We start from the raw sequence: 23620 nt of genomic DNA on the forward strand, positions 1-23620 counted from the left end.
GCCATCTACCACGTAATATGAGATGATGCCTTTCAGCATCTTCCTATATCGCTGCTGCTATGCTGTTTCACATAGTCTCGGGAACATACCAGCAGGGATTAGAACAGGCAACCTCTGACTTGCTAGTTAAGTCATTTCCCTGCTGTGCCATTAGACACATTTCTACTGCCTCTCTCCATCTCTATATGCAATCTGTGACAGAGTATTTGTGGGCAAGTAAGCAATAAAACGAAAAGCGGTAGCAGCAATGGTTTCTGAAAATAAATATGCAAATGTATTCCACAACTAATTGAAACACACCATAAGATATGGACTTGACTATGGACCCTTACAAGTCATGATTCTCAAGAGTTCTCTTCTATGGATTAATCATTTAATGGTACATCTGAATAGTTGTGAGGCGACTCCTATTTCTTTAATGTATAACATGAGAATATGATCTCAGATTCCAAAGAGCTAGCTGTTTTAGTCTGTTTCATCCAAAACAATGAAAACTCCTGCATTCTAAAGAGTAATACATTTCTCTCTGAAAAACCCTCAACATTATTTGTATTACACAATAAGGGGCACACGTTTCTGCAGTCTCAGCTGACCACAATGAGGCTGCTATATAGTTTACAAAGGTAAACAAAAGAATGGTGTCTCAAATGTCATCCTGCAGAGGGATCAGAAAAAGGATACCATGGCAGATTCAGGCTTCAGGGGGGGAAGGAGAAAACCCCTACTTCACAGCTGTAGGACAGTATGCAAAGTATTTATCTTGTTAACTTAGCTTTAATTGAAACAGAAAATGCTTAGTAAACAAGTGCCTGGTGTCAATTATTATTGAAACTCCTTGAAGGTCATCATTCTATTGAAAAACACATGCAATTTTCTAATGTGTTTACAGTAAGCAGAATTAACACACGACCCTCCTTTTCATTTCATCACATTTTTTAATCAAGATACTAAGGATGACTGGTCAAAGGTCCCATATTTTGTACCTGGGTGCTAAAGATATGCAAAAATATGCTCTTAGAACTAGTATACATAGCTGGCAGAATTCCAAATTTAATTTTCAAGTAACAAATGCTCAATGCCTATAAAAAAATCACATATGAAGTCTTTTCTTTATTCTCTGTAATATGGCTATATTATATAGAACAGGTGCAGAGTAGTGGTTACAAGGGCAAGTTATGATGCAAGAATTCATATCTCATATTAGATGTGAACTTACTGGATGTCCTTAGCAGGCCATCCTCTATGGGAATAATCATACTGTCTTACTTCAAAGGGTTGTTCTGAGGCTTAAATTTATAAGAAAGGCATGCATATATATATATATATATATATATATATATATATATATATATATATATAAAACACATACATAATGTAAAATAAAACAATAATATATGTGAGTTCTTTGAACACTTGAAAAGTGTTATATAAATGCTACATGTGTGTATACATATATAATAGACTTCTGAGTGAATATTATTATTATGTAGCAAACATAATTATCAGTATTGTGGTTTTCAGCTTACTAAGGTCTGCCTCACAAACTACTGGCAATTTTACACTGGCAAGGGTGGGTGGGTGGAATGTCTGACACACTGACTGGTTGATTGAGTGAACGGGTGCCAGTCCAGAAGGTTGTCTCTTTAAGGATTACACTGCCCAGGCAAGAAGGTGGAGTGGAGGAGGGGTAGCCTGGACTCAGAGCATTGGGGGCTGGTCATTGAGGGCAGGGGGAGCTCTGCCCCCCTCCCCCAAGCAAACAAATAAGCTTATTAAAAAGAGAAATGTACAACCTAATCAAAAGAAAGAGAGAGAGATCCTTTTTTTTTTTTTGAAGAGAAAGCATCCTGCTTCAACCCTTCCTCCCTGCTGCTGGAGGCTTCTCTCTCCCATGATTGGCCAGAAAAGGTGCCAGCTTTCTGATTGCTTGGGGTCTACTCTAAGCATTGCCCACCACCCACAAAGGAAAAAATACATAGGCTGATTCCAACAGGCTTTGTATTTTTTCACCCTTTCCCCCCAGAAAGGAAGAAAAAAAGTTAATAAATAAATAAAACAGGTTGATTCCCACAGCCTGTGTATTTTTTTCCCCTTGGGGTGTGGGCAATGCTTATTAGATTGCCAATGCCAATTAGAAAATAATGGGAGCCATGAATAGACATGCCTGGCCTCTAGGAATAAATGAATTGATTTTTAGTATATCCTTTCACAACAATAAGATAATAGCAAAGTAAGGTGCATAAAACAATAAAAATCAAGGGTAGCATAAAAGAGAGCCAGCAACTATTGAATCAGTATAGCACAAATCTAAATGACTACCACTCATTCAGAACTCAGTATACCCTTTGTTGGAATACTGACTGGCTGGACACACTCCTGCTATCCAGCTTCCGGCCATGAGAACCAGCACAATATGTATTTATTTACCAATCTTTCTAATTTGTTTATTAAAAATATAGTACCTCCAGTGTTAATACATTCACCAGCTTAGGGCCAAATTACATGAGAAGCCTGATCCAGATCAGGACTGTGTGAGATGAGAGTTTTAAATCTTTATCCCTTGTATCATTTCCCCACTAAATATGACCCCTCCCACAAAATTACTGGATGATCACAAAGCAGCTTACTACGACGACGACAACAACAACTACTACTACTACTACTACTTACCACTACTACTACACATCTTAACTACTAAACAGGGACATGATTGAATCTTATGTCAAGGCATGTAAAAACGAGCAGGTCTTGAATGGTTCCTGAATGCCAGAAATGAATGTGTTAAGTGGATGTCTTTGAGGAGGGAGTGCCAGAGCTGTGACAACACAACAGAAACTTGTGTGGTCCCCATCAGCTTTACTTAAGAAAAAGGTAGTGGGATGCAAATAAAGTCTTCTGATGGAGGTCTAGTGAATGGACAGGCTCATACGGGAACCAAGCATTCTGACAATGAATGCCAGAAGATAAAATGTTATTACCAAGGATATTTTTGAAAATGCATGCTGCTTTGCTTATGCATATATTAAATTTTATTTTTGACTTCTTTTACACATATGGACCAGGTTTAATTATTGCTTCAGGAGTTGAATTTTTAATTTTGTTTCTATTTTACACATACACTATATAAATGCGAACCCATTAAAGATTAATAAAAATAAAATAAAATAGTAGTATGTATATCTACCATTATTACATGTGGATACTACCCTATATTTATTTTTACTTCATTCTTGGATATCAGTTTCTCAGTAGGAAAGTAAGTTTTTTAAATTAAACAAATATTCATTAACACTCATCATTTTTCATAGAGAGTAATGGAAGAAAGTGCTAAGCAAAGTTGCAACCTTGCCAGTATTATGAAAGGATGAATAAATGGGTTTTTCCTGTTCCCTCCTACATTCTGCAGCACCCAATGCTCTTTGAAAAGCTAATACTTTAGGTTGGGAGAACCCCTGGTATTGGGTGGAGTTATAGTGTGGAAGTGCTCACACAAATACTAGTCAGAATCCAACCTATTGTTACTAAATAAATGGTTTTTTGACTAATTGTGTAAGCAAAACATATGGTGACACATAAGAGACTCAGTGTGAAGGCAAAGACTCTGCTGTCACACAGATATGTGGACCCAACACATGCCCTCTCAATAATATAGGAATGCAATGGTGATGACTCAGAATCTTTAGCATGCATAGGGATCTTATTCAGTGGTGGATGACACAGCAAAGATAGGTAGGTGTGTGGCTATATTTACCGTTCTGATAATTCTTGGATTATCAGATGCTTTGCATCAGTTCAATCCAGCTTGTATCAAGTAAGGATGTTGTGAGGATTCACAATATGCCACTAGTCCAAAAAGACATTTTACCAGTGAGCTGGTTGAACAGGGACATGGACAAACGCCAAGACTAAGTCTTGAATCGTCTTCTCTGGCTGATTTTGGCTGATACCTATTGTAAGAACAGTTCTGTCCTATGATGTAAGACAGACTCCTAGACAAGTTCTTTGTATCTTTTGTGATAGGGGTGTGCATGGGCTGGTTCGATTGCAAACTGGTCTGGCTAGATCTATCTATCTATCTATCTATCTATCTATCTATCTATCTATCTATCTATCTATCTATCTATCTATTTGTTAAATTTGTACACCACCCCAAACTTTCATCTCTGGGCAGTTAACAGTAGCATAAAACCAGTTAAAAACATATACAAAAAACTTAAAACAATTTAACAATTTAAAAATAAACCAGAGATTAACCCCTCCCCCCCGCCCAAAAAAATTAGGAAACTGAGAAAGCTTGGGCGAAAATATGGGTTTTCATGGGTTTTTAAAAAAAAAAAAATGCCAGAGATGAGGAGGCTCATATCTCAGCAGGGAGAGCTGAGATTCCACAATCTCAAGGATTCTACAATCGAAAACCGAGATTCCACAATCTCGGGGCAGTTACCGAGAAGGCCCATCTCTGTGCAGCCACCAAACAAGTTGTCGGTAACTGTAGACGGACCTCCTCAGATGACCTCAACGGGCAGTGGGGCTCGTAGTGAAGAAGACGCTCTCTTAAATACCCAGGGCCTAAGCCGTTTAGGGCTTAGTTATAACTAGAGCTTTGTATTTTGTCCAGAAACCTATTGGCAGCCAGTGTAGCTGCATCAGTAAAGGAGTAACATGGTCTCTCTGAGATGACCCAGAGACCAACCTGGCTGCTGCATTCTGAACCAACTGAACTTTCCAGACTACGTACAAAGGCAGCTCCATATAGAGCGCAAACTGCTTCAAACTGGTCCAAGATGGTTTGGTGACCTGACCAGCCCAGCTGGTTAGATCCACTGAACCAGTTCAGAGACCCGCAATTAGATCATAATTTCGTTCAGATTCAGACTGAGCCGCAGGCAGCAACCAGTCCATGCACACCCCTATTTGGTAAGAGGAGTGATCTTGGGAACTCCTTCGTCTATGTAATTGTAGAATGGAAGAAGCAGGTGTTGGAGCAGCCATGTGTGGAATTGCATTTGAACCATTGTATTCTTACTGTATTGCATCATGTCTGGTAGGTGCACCAAAATCATGAGGGCCACATCCTAAGTCACATTAATCCAAAGTCAATTTGAGGCACTTGTGTTGCCTGACTTCTGAGACAAACATGCAGGACTGGTGAGTGTCAAGCCAGACCCCTACAGATTCCAAACTCTGTGATAATATCCATTCATCTGTTCTCCAGATTCTTCATGAAGCCAGTTCCTTCAGGCAGCCAAATGTATGCTGAATATCATAAGGCCTTCCTTCCTTGTGCCAAGATGTAATTGAGACAGCAGTACAGAATGATCTCTTGAAGGGAAAAACCAAACCACCAGTGGCACCAATACTTTGGTGAACACCTTTGAGGTGCCGTGAATTCAAACAGGAGAGACTTATACTGGAAGTGTTTGTGATCAAAAGGAAATCATAGAAATTTTGCATGTGTCTCCCAAAACAGTAATCAGGCATGTGTCTGACAAGAAAAGTCTGCTGTTCTGTGGCCACCACCATGGTTCATGAGGACTCCAGCATGAACAGATTTTTGTTGCTAAACTCCAGCATGAACAGAACTCCATCTTGAATGGAAGCTTTGTTGCTGAGCTCCTTTAAGTCCAAAATCATGTGCATTTGCCCATTTTTCTTTGGAATTGTGGGAAAAAATTGAATAGATGCCAAATTACCTTTGAGCCCTCAGGACCAGTTTTTATCCCCAAATGGTGGATAAAAACCAGTGATGGTTTTCATTCTCAACAGCCCTCACCATGATAAGTTGTTTCCTTCTATACCTGGTCCTTGGAGAGGCTCCAAACATAACGCCATTTGACTGTCTCCTTCACCTAGGCATTTGAGAACTTGAACCCACCTGTCCACAAAATGAAGGAGATGGGCTCCTATGGCCATGTGGTGAACTTTGACATCCAGCTTGAGGCTTAGCATTTTTGAAGCTAGAAGATGAGAAGAGCAAGTGGGAGCTACATCTGATGCAGACTGCACTGATCTTGTCCAACCTGCTTTATGTCCATCTGTTCTGTATAAGCCAATATTCTTACCACTGTAAGGTTCTGAACTACATGGCCATTTTCTTCTGTTCCCTCTGCAATGTAGTATGGGACTTCTTTTCACCAATGCCACCTCTAGTGATTCCCCAAAGTTTTAATAATCCGAGAAAAACCACACTCCCAGTCTGGAAAGGAAATTAGCATCCACAACTCAACCGCACAGCCAAATATTGCATGTGGCCACCACACTGGAAGTCCTGTCCTTGGAGGTCAGCTATATGATTCCCAATGAATTATCAGCTAGTAGAAACAGCCGGGAGGGCGATAGTCCTCAATCCATGCTTTACAACTTTGGAGTTGTTGAGGTCTGCTCCCAAGAGATTCTCTGGCCATAACTACATTATCCATACAAAGGTAGAAATGGACATAGATGTGCACATGGAAGCTGCGGAAACTTCAAGATTGAGTTACATCCCACAAAATCATCAAAGGCATTTTTAGAGTTCTTCTACCCTCAGAAGGAACCCTTGACATTGAGGACCAGGCTGCCACTGGCAAATCCACTGTGGGGACTTTTGGAGTGATGTGCAACACGCTCAGACAAACAGGAAAATTTGCTGAGCAGTCACTACTCTGGGCTGAGCAACCTGCTCAGCAGATAAGATCAAAGGACTCTGTGACAGAAATTGTTAAGTGGTCTGGAAGGACTGGGAATCCTCCTTTATCTTCTGGAGGAGGCGGCAGTACAGGACCTTGATCTTCCCCTTACTGTTCTGAGCTTGCAAAGGTTCTCTTAGCTAGCAGCTTGATCAACAGATCTGCTGTAAACAGCTGTGCTAGAAGGTCCTTGCTTGGGCCAGGATCTTCCACACAGCTGCAGCGCTGTTCCCTAGAGGCTGTGCACGGCATCAGCATGCACATGGCCAGCATGCATGAGCGCCTGCCATGTGCATGCTGATGCCACATGCAGCCTGCAGGGAAGAGTGCTGAGGTTACACACAGCTTTTGCTCAAGAGAACGCTGCACTTGGAAAAGCAGTGGGGTAGTAAGATCTGCTTACCTGCTCCTTAATGGAACCACTACACACCTCACCTACGCCTGCATGAACAGCTTGTGGACATGCCTAATGTGGGTGTTTGTCACTCCCTTTTGCTTCTGAGGTCTTGGGCAGCCTGCTGAGGTAGACTGAAACAGAATTCCACTGGAAGTCTTGTAGGTATAGGTAGACATATTTGTGTGACTCTGATGCACATTATTAAACATACTTGTGTGACCCTGCTGCACCTACCCACTTTATCCTATACAGTATAGGACTCATCTTCTTGTGTCACTGCAATTAAAAGAACCCCACTTAGGATTCCTGAAATGGAGTGGAATAATATGAAAAGCTATAAAATACAAAAATATAAATGGCGATTTCAAAAGTCAAGTTTAAAACTGGATCCAACCTTATACTTGTGATCTCACTCATGTGCTACCTTCAGTTGTTCTGCTGATAAAGACCGTGAACTAACATACCACAGGATACCATTTCATCCGATTCATCACCACAGTCATCCTCCCGATCACACAGCCATGCGCTTGGAATGCAACGTCCGTTCCCACAAGAAAACTGGTCAGCTTGACATGTTCTTGCTGGAGAAGCAAAAACACATAAACGTCAGAAAGGCTATAGATTAGATGAAGTATAGTTGAGTCATACATGCTTACAATTATATCCATTTCTTACTCTGAGGTTGTGCATAAGACCTCATTGGGGAGGGCAGGCAGGGAGGCAGGTTCCTTCAAGCCTCCAAGCACACCATTGCCCTAGGGCTGTCCAAGTCCGAGTAGGGCTGCCCGTGTGAAGAGCCTCTTCATAAAGTTCATAATAATCTTTACATTCTAAAATTTATTTTATTTATTTGTTATTTTTATTTATTTAACAAATATGTATCCCGCCCAAAACCTAGGTCTCTGGGTGGTTTACAATTTTAAAAGTACACTTTAAAACAGAATTAAAACAATTTAAAATTTAACACAAAGTTAAAACTCTTAAAACTCTTAATATGTAAATCTAATTAAAATCCTGAGTGAGCAAATGTGTCTTAACTGCCTTTTAAAAAGTTGTCGGAAATGGAGAGCATCTTATTTCAACAGGGAGCGCATTCCAAATCTTTGGGGCAGCTAGAGTCCCTGAGCAGCCAACAGACGAGCTGGTGGCAACTGTAGACGAACCACTCCAGATTATTTCAAAGGGTGGTGTCATTGCTTAAATGACATCCTTTAAGCAATGATGTCATTGTGACACTACCATAAATTAATGGCCTCAATGAGTTTCTAAAGCAGCAATGAAACTTATTACTTCTTTTAGCAAAATAGCAAATTATTTATATTTAAAGTAAAATTACAAATCTCATTTCAGTCCATTATATATATAGTGGTCTCAAGACCAATGCATATTGCTGGTCACACGCTTGATCTGGTATTTCACTCCAAACAGAGTGGTGCTCTGTGCGTGGGGATTCCTGTGATTTCCCCATTGTCGTGGATGGACCACCATCTGGTAAGGTTGGACTCATGACCACGTCCCACCTCCACAAGGGCAAAGGGCCCATTAGGATGGTCTGCCCAAGAAGGTCACTGGATCCAACAGGATTCCAAGAAGCCTTGGAGGGATTTAGTGTTGGCTCTGCTGGTGACTCTGTCAACTTTCTGTTGGAGAATTGGAATAATCAACTCACCAGGGCAGTGGACACGATTGCTCCTAAGCGCCCTCTCTGACCTGCTTCAAAACTGGCCCCTTGGTATAGGGAAGAACTACGGGGGCTGAAGCAGCGAGGTAGACGACAGCAAGGTAGTCTGAGAGATTATTACATCAAGAGCATTTGAAGATCAGGCGATACTCAGGCAATAACATGCGGCAAAGTAACGATTCTTTTCTTCCCGTATCACATCTGGTGGAGTTGTTCAGGATTTTGAAGGGGCTAATGTACACCCCTTCCCCTTGAATCGGTAATTGGAACCAACAATTTCTCACTGTGACATTTTAAATGAAGTTTTTGTGGAAAAAATTTCTCATATTCAGGCTGACTTAGATTCAAACTCTACAATTGTTACAGAGTCTCATGCCACAGCAGCTCCTCTTATGTGATGACCCTGAATCAGTTTCAGTTCGTGACTCCTGAGGATGTGGACAAGTTGCTTGGAATGGTGCGGCCTACCATCTGCCCTCTAGATCCTTGCTCAACATGGCTTATACTATCTAGCAGGGAAGTAGTTGTAGAGGGCCTGGTAGAGATTATAAATGCTTTTCTGAGGGATGGCAGGATGCCTCCTTGTCTTAAGGAGGCAATCATTAGACTGCTTCTATAGAAGACTGCCTTGGATCCCTCAGACCTCAGAGTTAAGCAACCACAGGCCTGTCTCCAACCTTCCATGGTTGGGCAAGGTGATTGAGAAAGTGGTGGCCTCCCAGCTCCAGGTGGTCTTGGAGGAAACTGATTATCTAGAACGATTTCAAACTGGTTTTCGGGCAGGCTGTGCGGTGGAGACTGCCTTGGTCAGCCTAATGGATGATATCCAATTGGGAATTGACAGAGGAAGTGTGACTCTGTTGGTTCTTTTGGCTCTCTCAGCTGCTTTCGATACTATTGACCATAGTAGCCTTCTGGAATGTCTGAGGGGATTGGGGGTGGGAGGCACTGCTTTGCAGTGGTTGTGCTCCTACCTCACGGGCAGATTCCAGATGGTGTCTGTTGGAGACTGTTGTTCTTCAAAATCTGAACTTACATATGGTGCCCCTCAGGGCTCCATACTGTCTCTGATGTTTTTTAACTTCTACATGAAACCACTGGGAGAGTTCATCAGGAGATTTGGTGCAGGTTGTTAACAATATGCTGATCACACCCAAATTTATTTCTCCGTTTCAACATCATCGGGAGAAGGCATAACCTCCCTAAATGCCTGCTTGGAGGCAGTAATGGGCTGGATGAAGGGTAACAAACTGAGGCTGAATCCAGATAAGACGAAGGTACTTAATGTGCGGGGTCAGAACTCGGGAGACGATTTTGATCTGTCGGTTCTAGATGGGGTCTCGCTCCTCCAGAAGGAATAGGTACGCAATCTGGGGGTGCTTATAGATCCGAACCTCTCACTGGTGTCCAAGGTTGAGGCAGTGGCCAAAGGTGCTATTTATTAGCTTCGGCTGATATACCAGCTGCGTCCGTTTCTTGAGATGAATGACCTCAAAACAGTGGTACATACAGGTGAAACTCGGAAAATTAGAATATTGTGCAAACGTCCATTAATTTCAGTAATGCAAATTAAAAGGTGAAACTGATATATGAGACAGACGCATTACATGCAAAGCGACATAAGTCAAGCCTTAATTTGTTATAATTGTGATGATCATGGTGTACAGCTCATGAAAACCACAAATCCACAATCCCAGAAAATTAGAATATTACATGGAACCAAGAAGACAGGGATTGTAGAATAGAACAATATCGGACCTCTGAAAAGTATACAGTGTACTGTGCTTGATTGGCCAGCAAACTCGCCTGACCTGACCCCATAGAGAATCTATGGGACATTGCCAAGAGAAGGATGAGAGACATGAGACCAAACAATGCAGAAGAGCTGAAGGCCGCTAATGAAGCATCCTGGTCTTCCATAACACCTCATCAGTGCCACAGGCTGATAGCATCCATGCCATGCCGCATTGAGGCAGTAATTGCTGCAAAAGGGGCCCAAACCAAGTACTGAATACATATGCATGCTTATACTTTTCAGAGGTCCGATATTGTTCTATTCTTCAATCCTTGTCTTCTTGGTTCCATGTAATATTCTAATTTTCTGGGATTGTGGATTTGGGGTTTTCATGAGCTGTACGCCATGATCATCACAATTATAACAAATTAAGTCTTGACTTATCTCGCTTTGCATGTAATGCGTCTGTCTCATATATCAGTTTCACCTTTTAATTTGCATTACTGAAATTAATGGACTTTTGCACGATATTCTAATTTTCCGAGTTTCACCTGTATGCTGGTAACCTCTAGGCTGGATTACTGCAATGTGCTCTATGTGGGGCTGCCTTTGTATGTAATCCAGAAACTGCATTTGGTTCAGAATGCGGCAGCCCAGTTGGTCTCTGGCTCATCTAGAAGAGATCATATTACATATTTTTAAGTAACTACACTGACTGCCAATACGTTTCCAGGCAAAATACAAGGTTGCCTATAAAGCCCTAAACAGCTCAGGCCCTGGGTATTTAAGAGAACGTCTTCTTCGCCATGAGCCTCACCACCTGTTAAGATCATCTGGAGAGGTTCATCTGCAGTTGCTGCCAACTTGTTTGGCAGCTACTCGGGAATGGGCCTTCTCTGTTGCTGGCCATGGACTTTGCAATGTGCTCCCTATTGAAATAAGAACCTCCCCATCTCTGGCAACTTTTAAAAAGGCATTGAAGACACATGTATTCACCCAGGATTTTACTTAGATTTATAGTTTTAATAATTGTAATATTGGGGTTTTAATGTTTTAAATGATTTTAATTGTTAATTGATTTGATGTTTTAAATGATTTTAATTGTAAACTGCCCAGAGATGCAGGTTTTGGATGGCATAGAAATATAATTAATTAATTAATTAATTAATTAATTAATTAATTAATTAATTAATATACCTAACAGTTATTCCTTTTTAAAATATATTAAAGTCAATACTATTTTAGAATTATGTCATATTTCTGATATGAGAATCAGACTTTGGTTTTCTATAGACCTGTTAGAATTATTGCTTTTAAAAGGTTTTAAAAGGTTTTTTAAAAATCATTGCACTATATTATTGCATTTTATTGCAATCTTATTGTAAGCTACCTAGAATTTCTGGGAAAGTAGGTTGGATAGAAATTCCTTAAATACTGGTAAATAAAAGGTTAAAACCACAACTCAATCTTCAGACATAATTCAAGAACGACTATGTTGCATGTACACTCACAGACACACATTTTAATTAGACTGGATTACTGCAATGTGCTCTATGCGGGGCTGCCCTTGTATGTAGTCCAGAAACTACAGTTGGTCCAGAATGCAGCAGCCAGATTGGTCTCTGGGTCATCTCGGAGAGACCATATAACTCCTATATTGAAGGAGCTACACTGGTTGCTGATATGTTTCCGGGCAAGATACAAGGTGTTGGTTATAACCTATAAAGCCCTAAACAGCTTGGGCCCTGGGTATTTAAGAGAATGTCTTCTTCGTCATGAACCCCACCACGCACTGAAATCATCTGGAGAGGTCCTTCTCCATTTGCCACCAGCTCATCTGGTGGCCACTCAGTAACAGGCCTTCTCCACTGCTGCCCTGAGACTTTGGATTGTGCTCCCTACTGAAATAAGAGCCTCCCCATCTCTGACAGCTTTAAAAAAAGTCTTTAAAAACCCATCCGTTCACCCAGGCTTTTAACTAGAATTGTTTTAATGCTTTTAATGCTGTTTTTAAATACGGTTTTAAAATTTTTAAATTGTTGTAATGTTTTAAACTTTTTGTTTTTAACTAATGTTTTACTTTCAGTTTTTATTTTGTGGTAAACCACCCAGAGATGTAAGTTTTGGGCGGTATAAAAATATGTTAAATAAATAAATAATAAAATAATAAAAATAAATTATATACAGTAGGATCTTGATATTCGCAGTGGTTCATTTTGCAGTTGTACCGCAGATACGGAAACAGCAAATATTGAGGCATTGTTCTAATGGTGAATTGGGGGTTAGGTTCTAATCACAGTGAAAATTCAGAAAATTCCTATTTTCAAAATAGGGCCAAATTGGGGGGGGGCACGGGGGGCTCCTTACCATGCTTTGCTGTGTCCCCAGTGTCATGCTGTGCCCCCAAAATGCCCAAAGATTGCAGTTTTTTGTTTAAAATCGCAGCCATTTGAAGGCTCCAAGAAACAAAACAGTGGCCAGAAATGACCTCTGCAGTCATTTCCAGTCACCTCTGACCTGTAGATTCACTATGTCGATGTGTGTGTTTTTTCTTTCCCCACGTATGCCAAAGTTGAGTGTCTTTTACCCAACCATGGATACACAAGTCCACAGGTAATTAATCTGCGGATAACATGGTTTCCCTGTATGTATTATACATGAACAGTACAAGGACAGAGAAAAATAACATTGTATGATGTCTCTCAACACATCCTGCTAAATTTCAAGTGCAATGAAAGATTTAAGAGGGACTAGTTAGTACTGTCAAAGGACTGTACTGCAATGACATCAGACCATGTGGATAGATTAAGTGTCAAATTACTATGGAAAGTGGAGTCAGGCACACAGATTACATAAAATATGATCTCTATTCCAAATCTACTGGCATCAAACTTTCAATTCATTTAAAACTGAAGACATCAGATCAATTTAAAACTGCAGAAATCAGATCATCAGTAACAGTTTGGTTCAAAGTTTAGACCTGAATATTTACTCAGTGTAGGATTAAGATAAAACATAGTCATCTCACAAGAAAAGTTGGGGATTGTTTTGTTTCTTAAGTTATTTTTACCTGCACAAGTTTCATTTGATTCATCTTCACTGTTGCCACAATCATTTGCTCCATCACAAAGCCACCTCTTGGGGATGCAGCGATTATTATGGCACTTAAATTGATTGTCAGGGCAGCTGTGATTAACTAAGAGGGGGGGAAATTACATTTTATATATACAAATATATTATTTCTGAAACACTAGAATATGGTTTACATTAGATTGTATTCACTGAAGAAGAAAAAAGATAAAATTACTATGTTGGTCATTTTCCTGCTTTCGAATCCAGTTGAAATCCAGAGGCAAATACACAATGATTTCAGAAAATAAACTAGAGATTTTTATCCCCCTCATAAAGCAATGAAGACTGCAGAATCAAAAGCAGCACTTTCAATGTAGGAAGATCTGAACCTGAGCAGTTCCTCAAAACTTGTGAAATAAAAGACACAGGCTACAATCCAAAATGGAATTAGGCATGCTTAGCCCTATTTAAATCAATAGGATTGATGAACTTTGGTTCTGTGGCCATATTAATTTCCCCCAACAATTTAGATCTGTGTCTCTCTCCACCTCCCTCTCCATGACTCTCTCACTCTCCTAATCTTGTCTTTCATAAATGCTCTCATTCTTGATTAAAATTTTTTACTTGCTTGGGTAAAAAACATCACCTAAACAATAATTATGCAGATATTTGTAAGTACATGAAAACATTTTCTCAAAGGGTACAATAGTAAAACCTTTAAATCACATACTATAGTTTGTTACAATGGCACTTTTGAGGTTGAATAGCAGCTTGAGGGGGTTTGATTTCTGATGGAAAAATGGCTCAGAGCTAAAAGGTTAAATACTCCCCTACCTCTGTGCTGCAGTCCTGATCCAAATCATGGCTTTGTACGACTGCTACTTGCAAGAGAAGTGAAACTGCTAACTACATGCTGTCACATTTAACATCAAATATAGTTTGCCTCTTAAAGACAGAATTCCTGATAGTGGTGCAGTCAGTTAAAAAAAGTAGGGGGAGACATCTCATTTAGGTGTGCAGTTAGGGGAAAGGGGGCTTGTATTTGCCCCCTTCCTGGTGGCCTCTTGCACACATTGTACACAGGGGCATGTCTAGGACCCTGAAGGTCTGGCGTGGTCCATCCAGAGCTCATTTCCTAGCTGACTTCGTTTCTCAGCTGGGTACTTTTTTTGTTCTCTCCCTCAGTCCGAGAAAGAGAGAGAACAAATAAAAGAAGTGGGTAGTGAAATCCAAATTTTTGGATAGTGAAATCCAAAACGGATTGTGAGGAGCTCCAAAAGGATCTCTCCAAACTGGGTGAATGGGCGACAAAGTGGCAAATGCGGTTCTGTGTTGGCAAGTGTAAAGTGATTGGGACGAAGAACCGCAATTTCAAGTATATGCTGATGGGATCTGAGCTTTCGGTGACTGACCAGGAGAGGGATCTTGGGGTTGTGGTGGACAGCTCATTGAAAGTGTCGATTCAATGTCTGGCAGCTGTGAAAAAGGCCAATTCCATGCTAGGGATCATTAGGAAGGGGATTAAAAATAAAATGGCTAATATTATAATGCCCTTATACAAAACTATGGTGCGGCCATACCTGGAGTACTGTGTACAATTCTGGTCACCACATCTAAAAAACTAGAAAAGGTGCAGAGAGGGCAACCAAGATAACCAGGGGACTAGAGCACCTTTCTTATGAGGCAAGGCTACAATACCTAGGGCTTTTTAGTTTAGAAAAAAGACTGTGGGGAAACATGGTAAAGGTCTATAAAATCATGCATGATGTGGAGAAAGTGGATAGAGAGAAATTCTTCTCCCTCTCCCATAACACTAGAACCAGGGTCATCCCATGAAATTGATTGCCAGGAAATCTAGGACCAACAAACGGAAGTACTTTTTCACGCAATGCACAATTAACTTGTGGAATTCTCTGCCACGGGATATGGTGACAGCCAACAACCTGGATGGCTTTAAGGGGGGTTTGGATAACTCCATGGAGGAGACGTCTATCATCGGCTACTAGTTGGAGGGCTACAGGCCAGCTCCAGCCTCAAAAGCAGGATGCCTCTGAGTACCAGTTGCAGGGGAGTAACAGCAGGAGAGGGGACATGCCCTCAACTCCTATCTGTGGCTTCCAGCAGCATCTGGTGGGCCACTGTGTGAAACAGGATGCTGGACTAGATGGGCCTTGGGTCTGATCCAGCAGGGCTGTTCTTATGTTCTTACCCAGCCAGCAACAAAGCCACCTTGTAAATTAGCTCTGGAAGGCTAAGCTGGCCATTCCAGGTGCTGGCCACACTCCCTGCACATGATGTCATTTGCAGAGGGTGTGGCCAGCATGCAGGAGGAGTCCCCAAAGCCCAGAAGGACCGGCACAGCTCTCCAGAGCTTTTCCCAGCCAGCTTCGTTGATGGCTGGGTGATTTCTTTGTTATCTCCTTCACTTGGAGCCAGGGGTAGAAGTAAGAAAATACCCAGTGGACAACAAAGCAGGCTGGGAAATGAGGCCACCAGAGGTCAGGGGTTGGGGTGAGTCAGATGCCCCCCAGGAGCTGGGCAGGTCAGATTCTTTAAACCCATCCACCCAATTATAACTCTGCCCCTGCTCTCATTTTCTTTGTCATTTGTCATGATGATACATTGCTGTGACTCTCTGGCAAGGGTGGGCAATTGATTCCTTTTTCACTGAAGGGATGTATATGTGTCTGTGTGTTTTCAGAAGACAGGATAACATGGATGGAGATCAGTCAGTCCTAAATGTATGAAAATATATTGTTATTCAGTCCATCCCATCTTAACAGCAGCAAAAATCACATGAGAATATTCTTTATAACATAAGCATTAAAAAATAAACACCAGGGCAAAGCCAGTATGATACAGTGGTTAGGGTACTGGATTAGAAGCAGGTAGATCTGGGTTCAAATCTCCACTCATTCATGAAGCTCAACTGGCCATTATCTCTCAGTTTATATGGGTATGTGATCATATAATACACAGATGATAATTATAATGACTATCTCTCATATCTCTCTAATAATTGTTACATGTTGATTTATTTTAATGAGGAAATTACTGATGGCTCAGCATAGAAAAGGCTTTTAAAAAGCTATTAGTTGCTCTTCTCTTATTCAAAAATGCTAAGATGGAAGCTTACCACGATGTTCTCTAATCAGTTTTAGTATACAATTAAAAAAAATTACACTGTCAAGTTAATTATCATTAAATATTGTTTATGATGCTGGTTCAAGACATCATTCCATATTTAAAACAGATTTTTATGATGCCAGAACCTATTGCTACATGTGTTCACAATAATTATCTAAGCATACATATAAAATTAATGTAGTCAGGGCAATGCATCTCAACCAATAAAAGAGTTTACAAGGGCTCTTCTAACTTGAATTAACAACAATAAAGAAAGTTGAAGCATTCTAGACAGATTTATAAAGGCAAAATGGTTCACAGTGAAGGATTGAACTTCCAGTAGCTAGACACAGCAGGGAGCTGCCTGAATGCTAACCTACTGTGCTCCTTATGTTTTAAGACCCAGAGGCTAAATCCTTAACTCAGTGTTCATGCTTTTGTCTATTTATCCAAAAATGTTAACGTTCTTTAGAAGTCATTTTGGTGTGCATATTAGATACTACTAAATCTAAGAAAAAGAACACTTTAGCAATAAAAAAAATATTAACGGCTTTTCCTGCCTTTGACCCAGCTCTGCACTTGATGATGTGGGTTTTTACTGCAAGCTCCCCGTATTGTGCTCAGATAAGAAACTTGTATGCCATTGCTGTTTATTATTCAGAAATATTTTATTTTAGAAATGTCCAGCCCTTCAGTTATACTTCTATGACATGTATGAAATAGGGAGTATGCTATATCTGAACATATTTTCATGACCAGTTTTTAAAATTCAAGCTAGTTTCTTTTGGCTTGTTCGGGTATGAGTAAATTGATCCATTACTGATTAAGCACAGGGTAAGATGTAATAATGCATTTTGCAATCCTATTTTATTTATATACTATCACAGGCAATCACTTCTCAGTGTATATTACAAATTAGCACCAAAAACTCCTCAGAGCGTGTACTTAATAGTGTATATTACAAATTAGCACCCAAAACTCCTCAGAGCGTGTACTTAAATCTTTTCTGCTGAAATTAATGGGATCTTAAAGCACTTAATTTATGGTTGGATCATGCCCTGTATTTGTAATGAAGCTATCCATTAGCTTTATTTTGAGTGATCACATTTTGAATAGTTCACGGGGCTTGTTACTTGTAACTAGTCAGATACATTTTTATATAAATAATACAAATGAAGATGAGGGAGGAAGCTTATCTGAAGATAAGGCTTCCAGATCTGTTTATGCTAGCTAAATCTGAAAGAACTATAGATTCTAACTTAGTCCAGCTGATATGACAGAATAAATGAAGGGCTAAGCATCTGAGATGCTAAAAAAACTGCCTATGGTTCAGCAACTCTTCCAGAATGATAAAAGGAAACTTTTATATGTGAAAAATATGTAACACAAAACTATCGTTTCTACAAAGCATGAAATTAATCAAGATCTAAAAGTTATAAAAAGCTAATGCTTTGGCTGTAAAGTTTTTATATTGTGCCAAGAGCCAGCAATAAAACTCTCTTTTCACAATACTCACCAGAAGAAAATGACCATTGTAAACAATGCCTCAAGATTGTTTTATATTATCTCCAGTGCTTAGAACACTGCTTGTACTTATCAAGTGTTTGTTAACATCCTTACCTTGAATCCACAATGGGGAGGTAATGGGAATGAGAAGGAATAAAGAAACAAGTGATTCACACCACTGAGCACTTCCCATCCTCTGGGCCATGCCTATTACCCAGTCTGGAATCTGTCCTTTCAGGTAGGGATGTGCAGAATGTTTCAATGGTAAAACATTTCGACTTGAAATGGGCCATTTCAAGTGTTTTGAGCTCAAAACAGAACACACTCTAAATAAAGGGCCTGTTTCGAGCTCAGAACAGAACAACCCCATTTCACTCAAAATGTTTCAATGTTTCAAGTGACATTTTGGAGGCCTGTTTTTCCCTTGCTGATTGGTTTGCTGGCATTGGCTTCCGACTGGTTTGTCATCTCCTTGCTTCTTGGTTGGCTTGTTATCATAAAAACCAAGTGTTGTCATGGGCAACTCTGCCCCCATCAGCTGAGTGGGGGAGGAAGGGGGACACAAAAGGAAGAAATTTAAAATTAAAAATGTATTCAAAGGGAGACAGAGAGACCCTTATGCCTCTCTTGAAGAAGATACATCAGGAGGGGAGGAGAAAGGAATCCAGGAAGGTTTGATTTTCTTTTCTCAGCACTGAGTATAATATGCTGTGCTATAACTGTCTGGTTTTGCTGGATCTCAGATTGACAGAGGCAGAACTTGGATGCACTCCTTCCTTGATTTTTGTTTTGTTTTGTTTGTTAGAATAGTGTTGACAGTGGCATCTCTCTCTCTCTCTCTCTCTCTCTCTCTCTCTCACTCTCGCTCTCTCTCACTCTCGCTCTCTCATATATTGGTGATTGCTGTGATGAGCTCCATGTCTGGCCTTGAGACTAACTTGTGCTTCACTCACTGCTGTGCAACTTGCATTGCAAGATCTTGTACTCAGTCCAAATGTGGCTGAAGTTGTTCTACTTGAGCTTATGGCTATGCTTGCTGCTAAATAAAGGTGCTGCTATAGTAGCTGTTGCAATCCTAGGAAGGGAGGTAGGGAGTCATAATAGTGTATGAGAATGCAACTTGTGCTAACGATGTTACTGCAGCACAGGCACTGTAGCTGCAAAGGATTCTGGGATAATGATGCTTTTGGGGCATTTTTGGACTGTGTTTGAAAAGGCAGGTTTCTCACCTGTAACTGTAGTTGTTTGAGTGGTCTTCTATGCATTCACATGTGGTTTGCGCCTGCGCAGATCCACCATCCATAAACTTCTAAAGCTTTACCTTATTAGGAAAAAAGAGCGGGGAAACCAGCTCCCCTTATCTGACAGTTTGCCTCACTCCCTCAGTCCAGCAACCTCCGCAGCTCTAGACCTAGGTAAAAGTAACACAACAGTATGCTGCAGCAGGGAGGACAGTAGGAGTGTGCATGGAACCAGTTGGCCCAGTTTGGTCCAAGTCCAAATTGGACCTGTATCAGACCGGGCCAGTTCAGTCCAGCAACCCTTGAACCCCACCCCCAGTTTGGTTTGGTCTGGGGGCGGTCCTCGATTTCCCCCTTCAGTATATTTTTTTAATCACTTACCTCCTCTGGGGGATTTCCTCTATGTGGTGGGGGGTCCATGGGGGTTCCCCCTCCCCCACTGGCCTTCTTGCCACCCTAAACAGCCATTTGGCTGGCTCTTCGGCCCATTCGGGCCTTACCCCTCCAGTGTGTTGGCCATTTTGGAGGCTGCCACGTCTGTGTGATATGCAGAGGCCCATTGCACAGGAGCGGTGGCGTCCAAAATGGCCACCACACCAGAGGTGAATGGCCGGTTAGGGTGGCAAGGAGGCCGGCGGGGTGAGGGGGAACTCCCACAGACCCCACCACTACCTAGAGGAAGTCCCCTGGAGGGGGTAATTGATTTTAAAAATTGGGGGGAAATTGCGAACCCCCAATGGGGTTCAGTCCAAAGTCAGACCAAACAGGGGATGGTTTGGTTCAGCCCCGGTTCAACGTCAAACCGATTTGACATCAAAACTGTTTGCACACCACTAGAGGATGGGTGGGTTCTTTGAATGCACAGAAGACCACTCAAAGAACTACAGTTACAGCTGAGAAATCTGCCTTTCTCTTTCATGGTCTCTGTGCATCATATATGGGATAATAGCAAGCTATTGTAACAGGATGGAGGGTGCAGCCCAGACCAAGGAGAAAGAACACAATGAAAAAAACTTTAATGAAAGAACTTTATTTTTCAGTGGCAGGCAAAGTGGAGAACAGAGGAACCAAACATCGCTTGAGACCTAGAGTGAAAGTCCAAGGCATAATCTCTGACAAAGGAAGTTGGGTGGGCCCATATAGCAGCCTTACAAATGTCAGTCATAGAGACACTCTTAGAGAAAGCTATGGAGGTTGCCATTGCCCATGTGGAGTGCACCCTAATTGGGGCAGGCAAAGGTTCCAAGGCTAGTTGATATGCTAGAGAGTTAGACTCCTTGACCCATGTGGCAATCCTTTGAGATGAAACAGGAAAGCCTTTTGAAGGATCCAAATATGAAACAAACAAGGACTTCAACCTGCAGAATGATTGTGTTCTGTCAATATAGAAGGCTAGGAACCTTCTAACATCCCAAGTGTGGTAAGCACGCTTTTTATAAGTGACAGGTGCAGGGGAAAAGGTAAGCAAGGAAAATCCTTGAGACAAATGGAACTCAGAGACAAACTTAGATAAAAATGACACTCCAGGTCTTAAAACAACTCTGTGTTAATGAAATACAAAATACGATGCATCAGAATGCAATGCCCTCATTTCTCTCATTCTTCTAGTTGAAGTAATAGCAACCAGAAAAATTGTCTTCAAGGACAACAATTTAAAAGGACATGAAGCCAGAGGCTCAAAGGAAGTTTTCATTAACTGTCTTAGAACCAGCAACAAATTCCAAGGTGAGGAACATTTGGGACCAGGGGGGAACAAATGGAGAATTCCCTTTAAAAACTTTAAAACTAGCTTATGCAAGAACAAGCCAGGTGTAGAGTAGGAGTGTGTGAACAGGTCGGAACCAAACCGGTTTGACTTCAAGATGCTTTGGTTAAACTGTTCAGGGTCGAGCTGAACCATTCCCGGATTGATTCAATCCCGGACCAGACCTCCTTTGGCTGTTTGGGTGGTTCACAGAGCAAAATGTAAAAAAAAAACCCCAAGAACTATTTCCCCCCAACTTACTCCCTCTGGAGGGCTTCTCTGAAGTGTGTGGGGGGGGTGTCCACAGAGGTACCCCCTCCCCCCACCAGCCTCTGTAATTGCAGGCACCACCCAGTTTCGGTGGTCTTCAGTCCTTTCCAGGCCTTTGCCCCAGAAACAGCCTCTGTGTTCATACCGAACCAGGCCAGCCGGTTCCATGCATACCCCTAGCGTAGAGTGACTATTGGCTATGGCTGCCAAATGAACTCTCAGAGGAGTAGGACAACCCATTGTCCTTCAAAAGCAAGAGATACTCAAAGATTAATTGTAAGCGTGCCTCTGTTGGAGATGACCCCTTGTCATGTACAAACTTGGAAAAACGTGTCTATTTTGCCACACAAGATTTCAAAGTGGATGGCTTCTTTGCCACTGTCAAGATGGCTTGCTCCTGGTCACTGAACCCAGTCACAGTTCTACCCACAAGCTGTAAGGTGCAGAGACTCCACATCTGGGTGGAGACAACGACCCCCGTCAGTAGGTATGACACCAACGGAAGCTGTTGGTAAGTTCTTCACGATAGTTGAAGCGTGGTGAACCAGGCCACCATGGAGCGATCAGAATGCACATGGCCCTGTCCTTGACAATCTTCAGGAGGATTTTCAGTATCAATGAAAAAGGGGGGAACATATACAGGAGCTGATTGCCCCAGTGTAGGAGGAGCTCATCCCCTTCTGAATCCGGGCCCAGTTCTGCCCTGCTGCAGAACCTTGCACACTGAATGTTCTGAGCAAACACATCCAGACGAGAAGTTCTCCACAAGTGAAAAATCTCACGCAGTATGCCCCGATCCAGACGCCACTCATGAGAGACGGTGTTCTGGTGACTCAGTGCATCTACTAGGGCACTGACATTCCCCTGAATGTGCACAGTTGGTGGCCAAATTCTCCAATCCAGGCACAAAAGACAGAGGCACACTGCCAGAATGAGCAGGGAATGGGATGCTGTCCCTCCCTGCCTGTTCAGGTATGACCTGACCATTGTATTGTCCCTGAGAAGCAGTACAAGAGACCCCACTATCCAGTGACAGAAGGCAGCCGGAACATTGCCATGAGTTCGCCATAACTGATGTGAAAGCGCTGCTCAACTTGAGACCAAGTTCCAGCAACCACCAAGTCCATGAAGTGCACTACCCACATGGTGTTGGATGCATCTGTGGTGATCATAAGGGAGGTGATGGCTTTCGGAAGCGAGTCCCCTGAGCGATGTTGGAGTATTTTGTCCACCAGGAAACCACCCTTTGCACCCTGCAAGGAGTTGCAAGCATCCTTTGTTGAGAGTGTACCTGGGGGCGAAAATTGCACAGGAACCAAGCTTGTAAGAGGAGAATGCAGGCCTGGGGTAGCACCGCAGTGGTCGAGGCCATCAGGCTGAGTAAACATTGGATAAATCTTGCCCTGTGTCTCTGATGGGTGCAGAAAGTATGAGCTGCTCATTGTATCGACTGGATCTTCTGCTGGGAAAGAGTGGCCATTTAAGTTCTTGAGTTGAGAATGATGCCCAAGAATTCTGTAGACTGCACTGGTTGTAACTTTAACTTTCTCTGATTTACTTGGAGGCCTACATGACGAAGAAGATGAAAGGAGAACTCTACGTCCGTCACCAGTTGGGCCCTTATGAATGACACCAGAAGCCAGTTGTCTATGTATGGAAAAACTGTAACACCTCAGAGTCATAGGTGTGCCGCCACCACCACCTTGCATTTGGTAAACACGTGTGGGGCAGAGGCCACTCCGAAAGGAAGGACAGAATATTGGTAAGTCCGGGTGGAATTTCAGTTATTTGTGATGGTGAGGGGCAACAAGAATATGGAAGTAGGTGTCCTTTAATAGGATGTGCGAATCGATTTGGGTAGAAATTGATTTGTACCCAAATCTAGCTGATTCGAGTGACTTGGAGACAGAGCAAATCACCCCTGTGGTTCATTGGCTGGATTTGGGTCCAAATAGAATCGTGCCAAATTCAATTTGAATTGCTTCAAGATTTGCATTCCTCCTCTCATTTTCCCCAGTTTCCCAGCTTTCATTGTGGGGAGGGTAGGGGGAGCTAAACTCTAGCCCTTGTAGAAGTGGAGTTATGGAGCAAAATGTGTGGTCACTATTTTTCAAGTGGGATTCTTTGGTATACACTGTATAATAAGTTTTCCTCAATTAATCCCTATGAGGATTCATTAC

General features: G+C 41.8%; 1 protein-coding gene and 1 long non-coding RNA gene across 14 annotated transcripts in view; one reads left to right on the top strand and one right to left on the bottom strand.

The window, feature by feature from the left end:
- LRP1B (LDL receptor related protein 1B) overlaps positions 1 to 23620 on the bottom strand; it is a 1420219-nt gene that overhangs the window by 425771 nt on the left and 970828 nt on the right. For all 10 annotated transcript variants that reach the window (XR_008308477.1, XM_053255348.1, XM_053255339.1 and 7 more), the window contains 2 exons: positions 13552 to 13677; positions 7530 to 7646 (listed from right to left, as the gene is read on the bottom strand). Coding sequence is in view for 9 of the 10 variants with exons in the window: in XM_053255348.1 (XP_053111323.1) it covers positions 7530 to 7646; positions 13552 to 13677 (243 nt within the window). In the remaining variant the exon portion in view is untranslated. The remainder of the gene's footprint in view (positions 1 to 7529; positions 7647 to 13551; positions 13678 to 23620) is intronic.
- LOC128327129 (uncharacterized) overlaps positions 1 to 23620 on the top strand; it is a 58777-nt gene that overhangs the window by 28764 nt on the left and 6393 nt on the right. For all 4 annotated transcript variants that reach the window (XR_008308489.1, XR_008308493.1, XR_008308492.1 and 1 more), the window contains exons 6-7: positions 21035 to 21151; positions 23005 to 23202. This is a non-coding gene — a long non-coding RNA (uncharacterized LOC128327129). The remainder of the gene's footprint in view (positions 1 to 21034; positions 21152 to 23004; positions 23203 to 23620) is intronic.

This window comes from Hemicordylus capensis, chromosome 1, assembly GCF_027244095.1.
Source record: "Hemicordylus capensis ecotype Gifberg chromosome 1, rHemCap1.1.pri, whole genome shotgun sequence".
In the NCBI taxonomy this organism is placed as follows: domain Eukaryota; kingdom Metazoa; phylum Chordata; class Lepidosauria; order Squamata; family Cordylidae; genus Hemicordylus; species Hemicordylus capensis.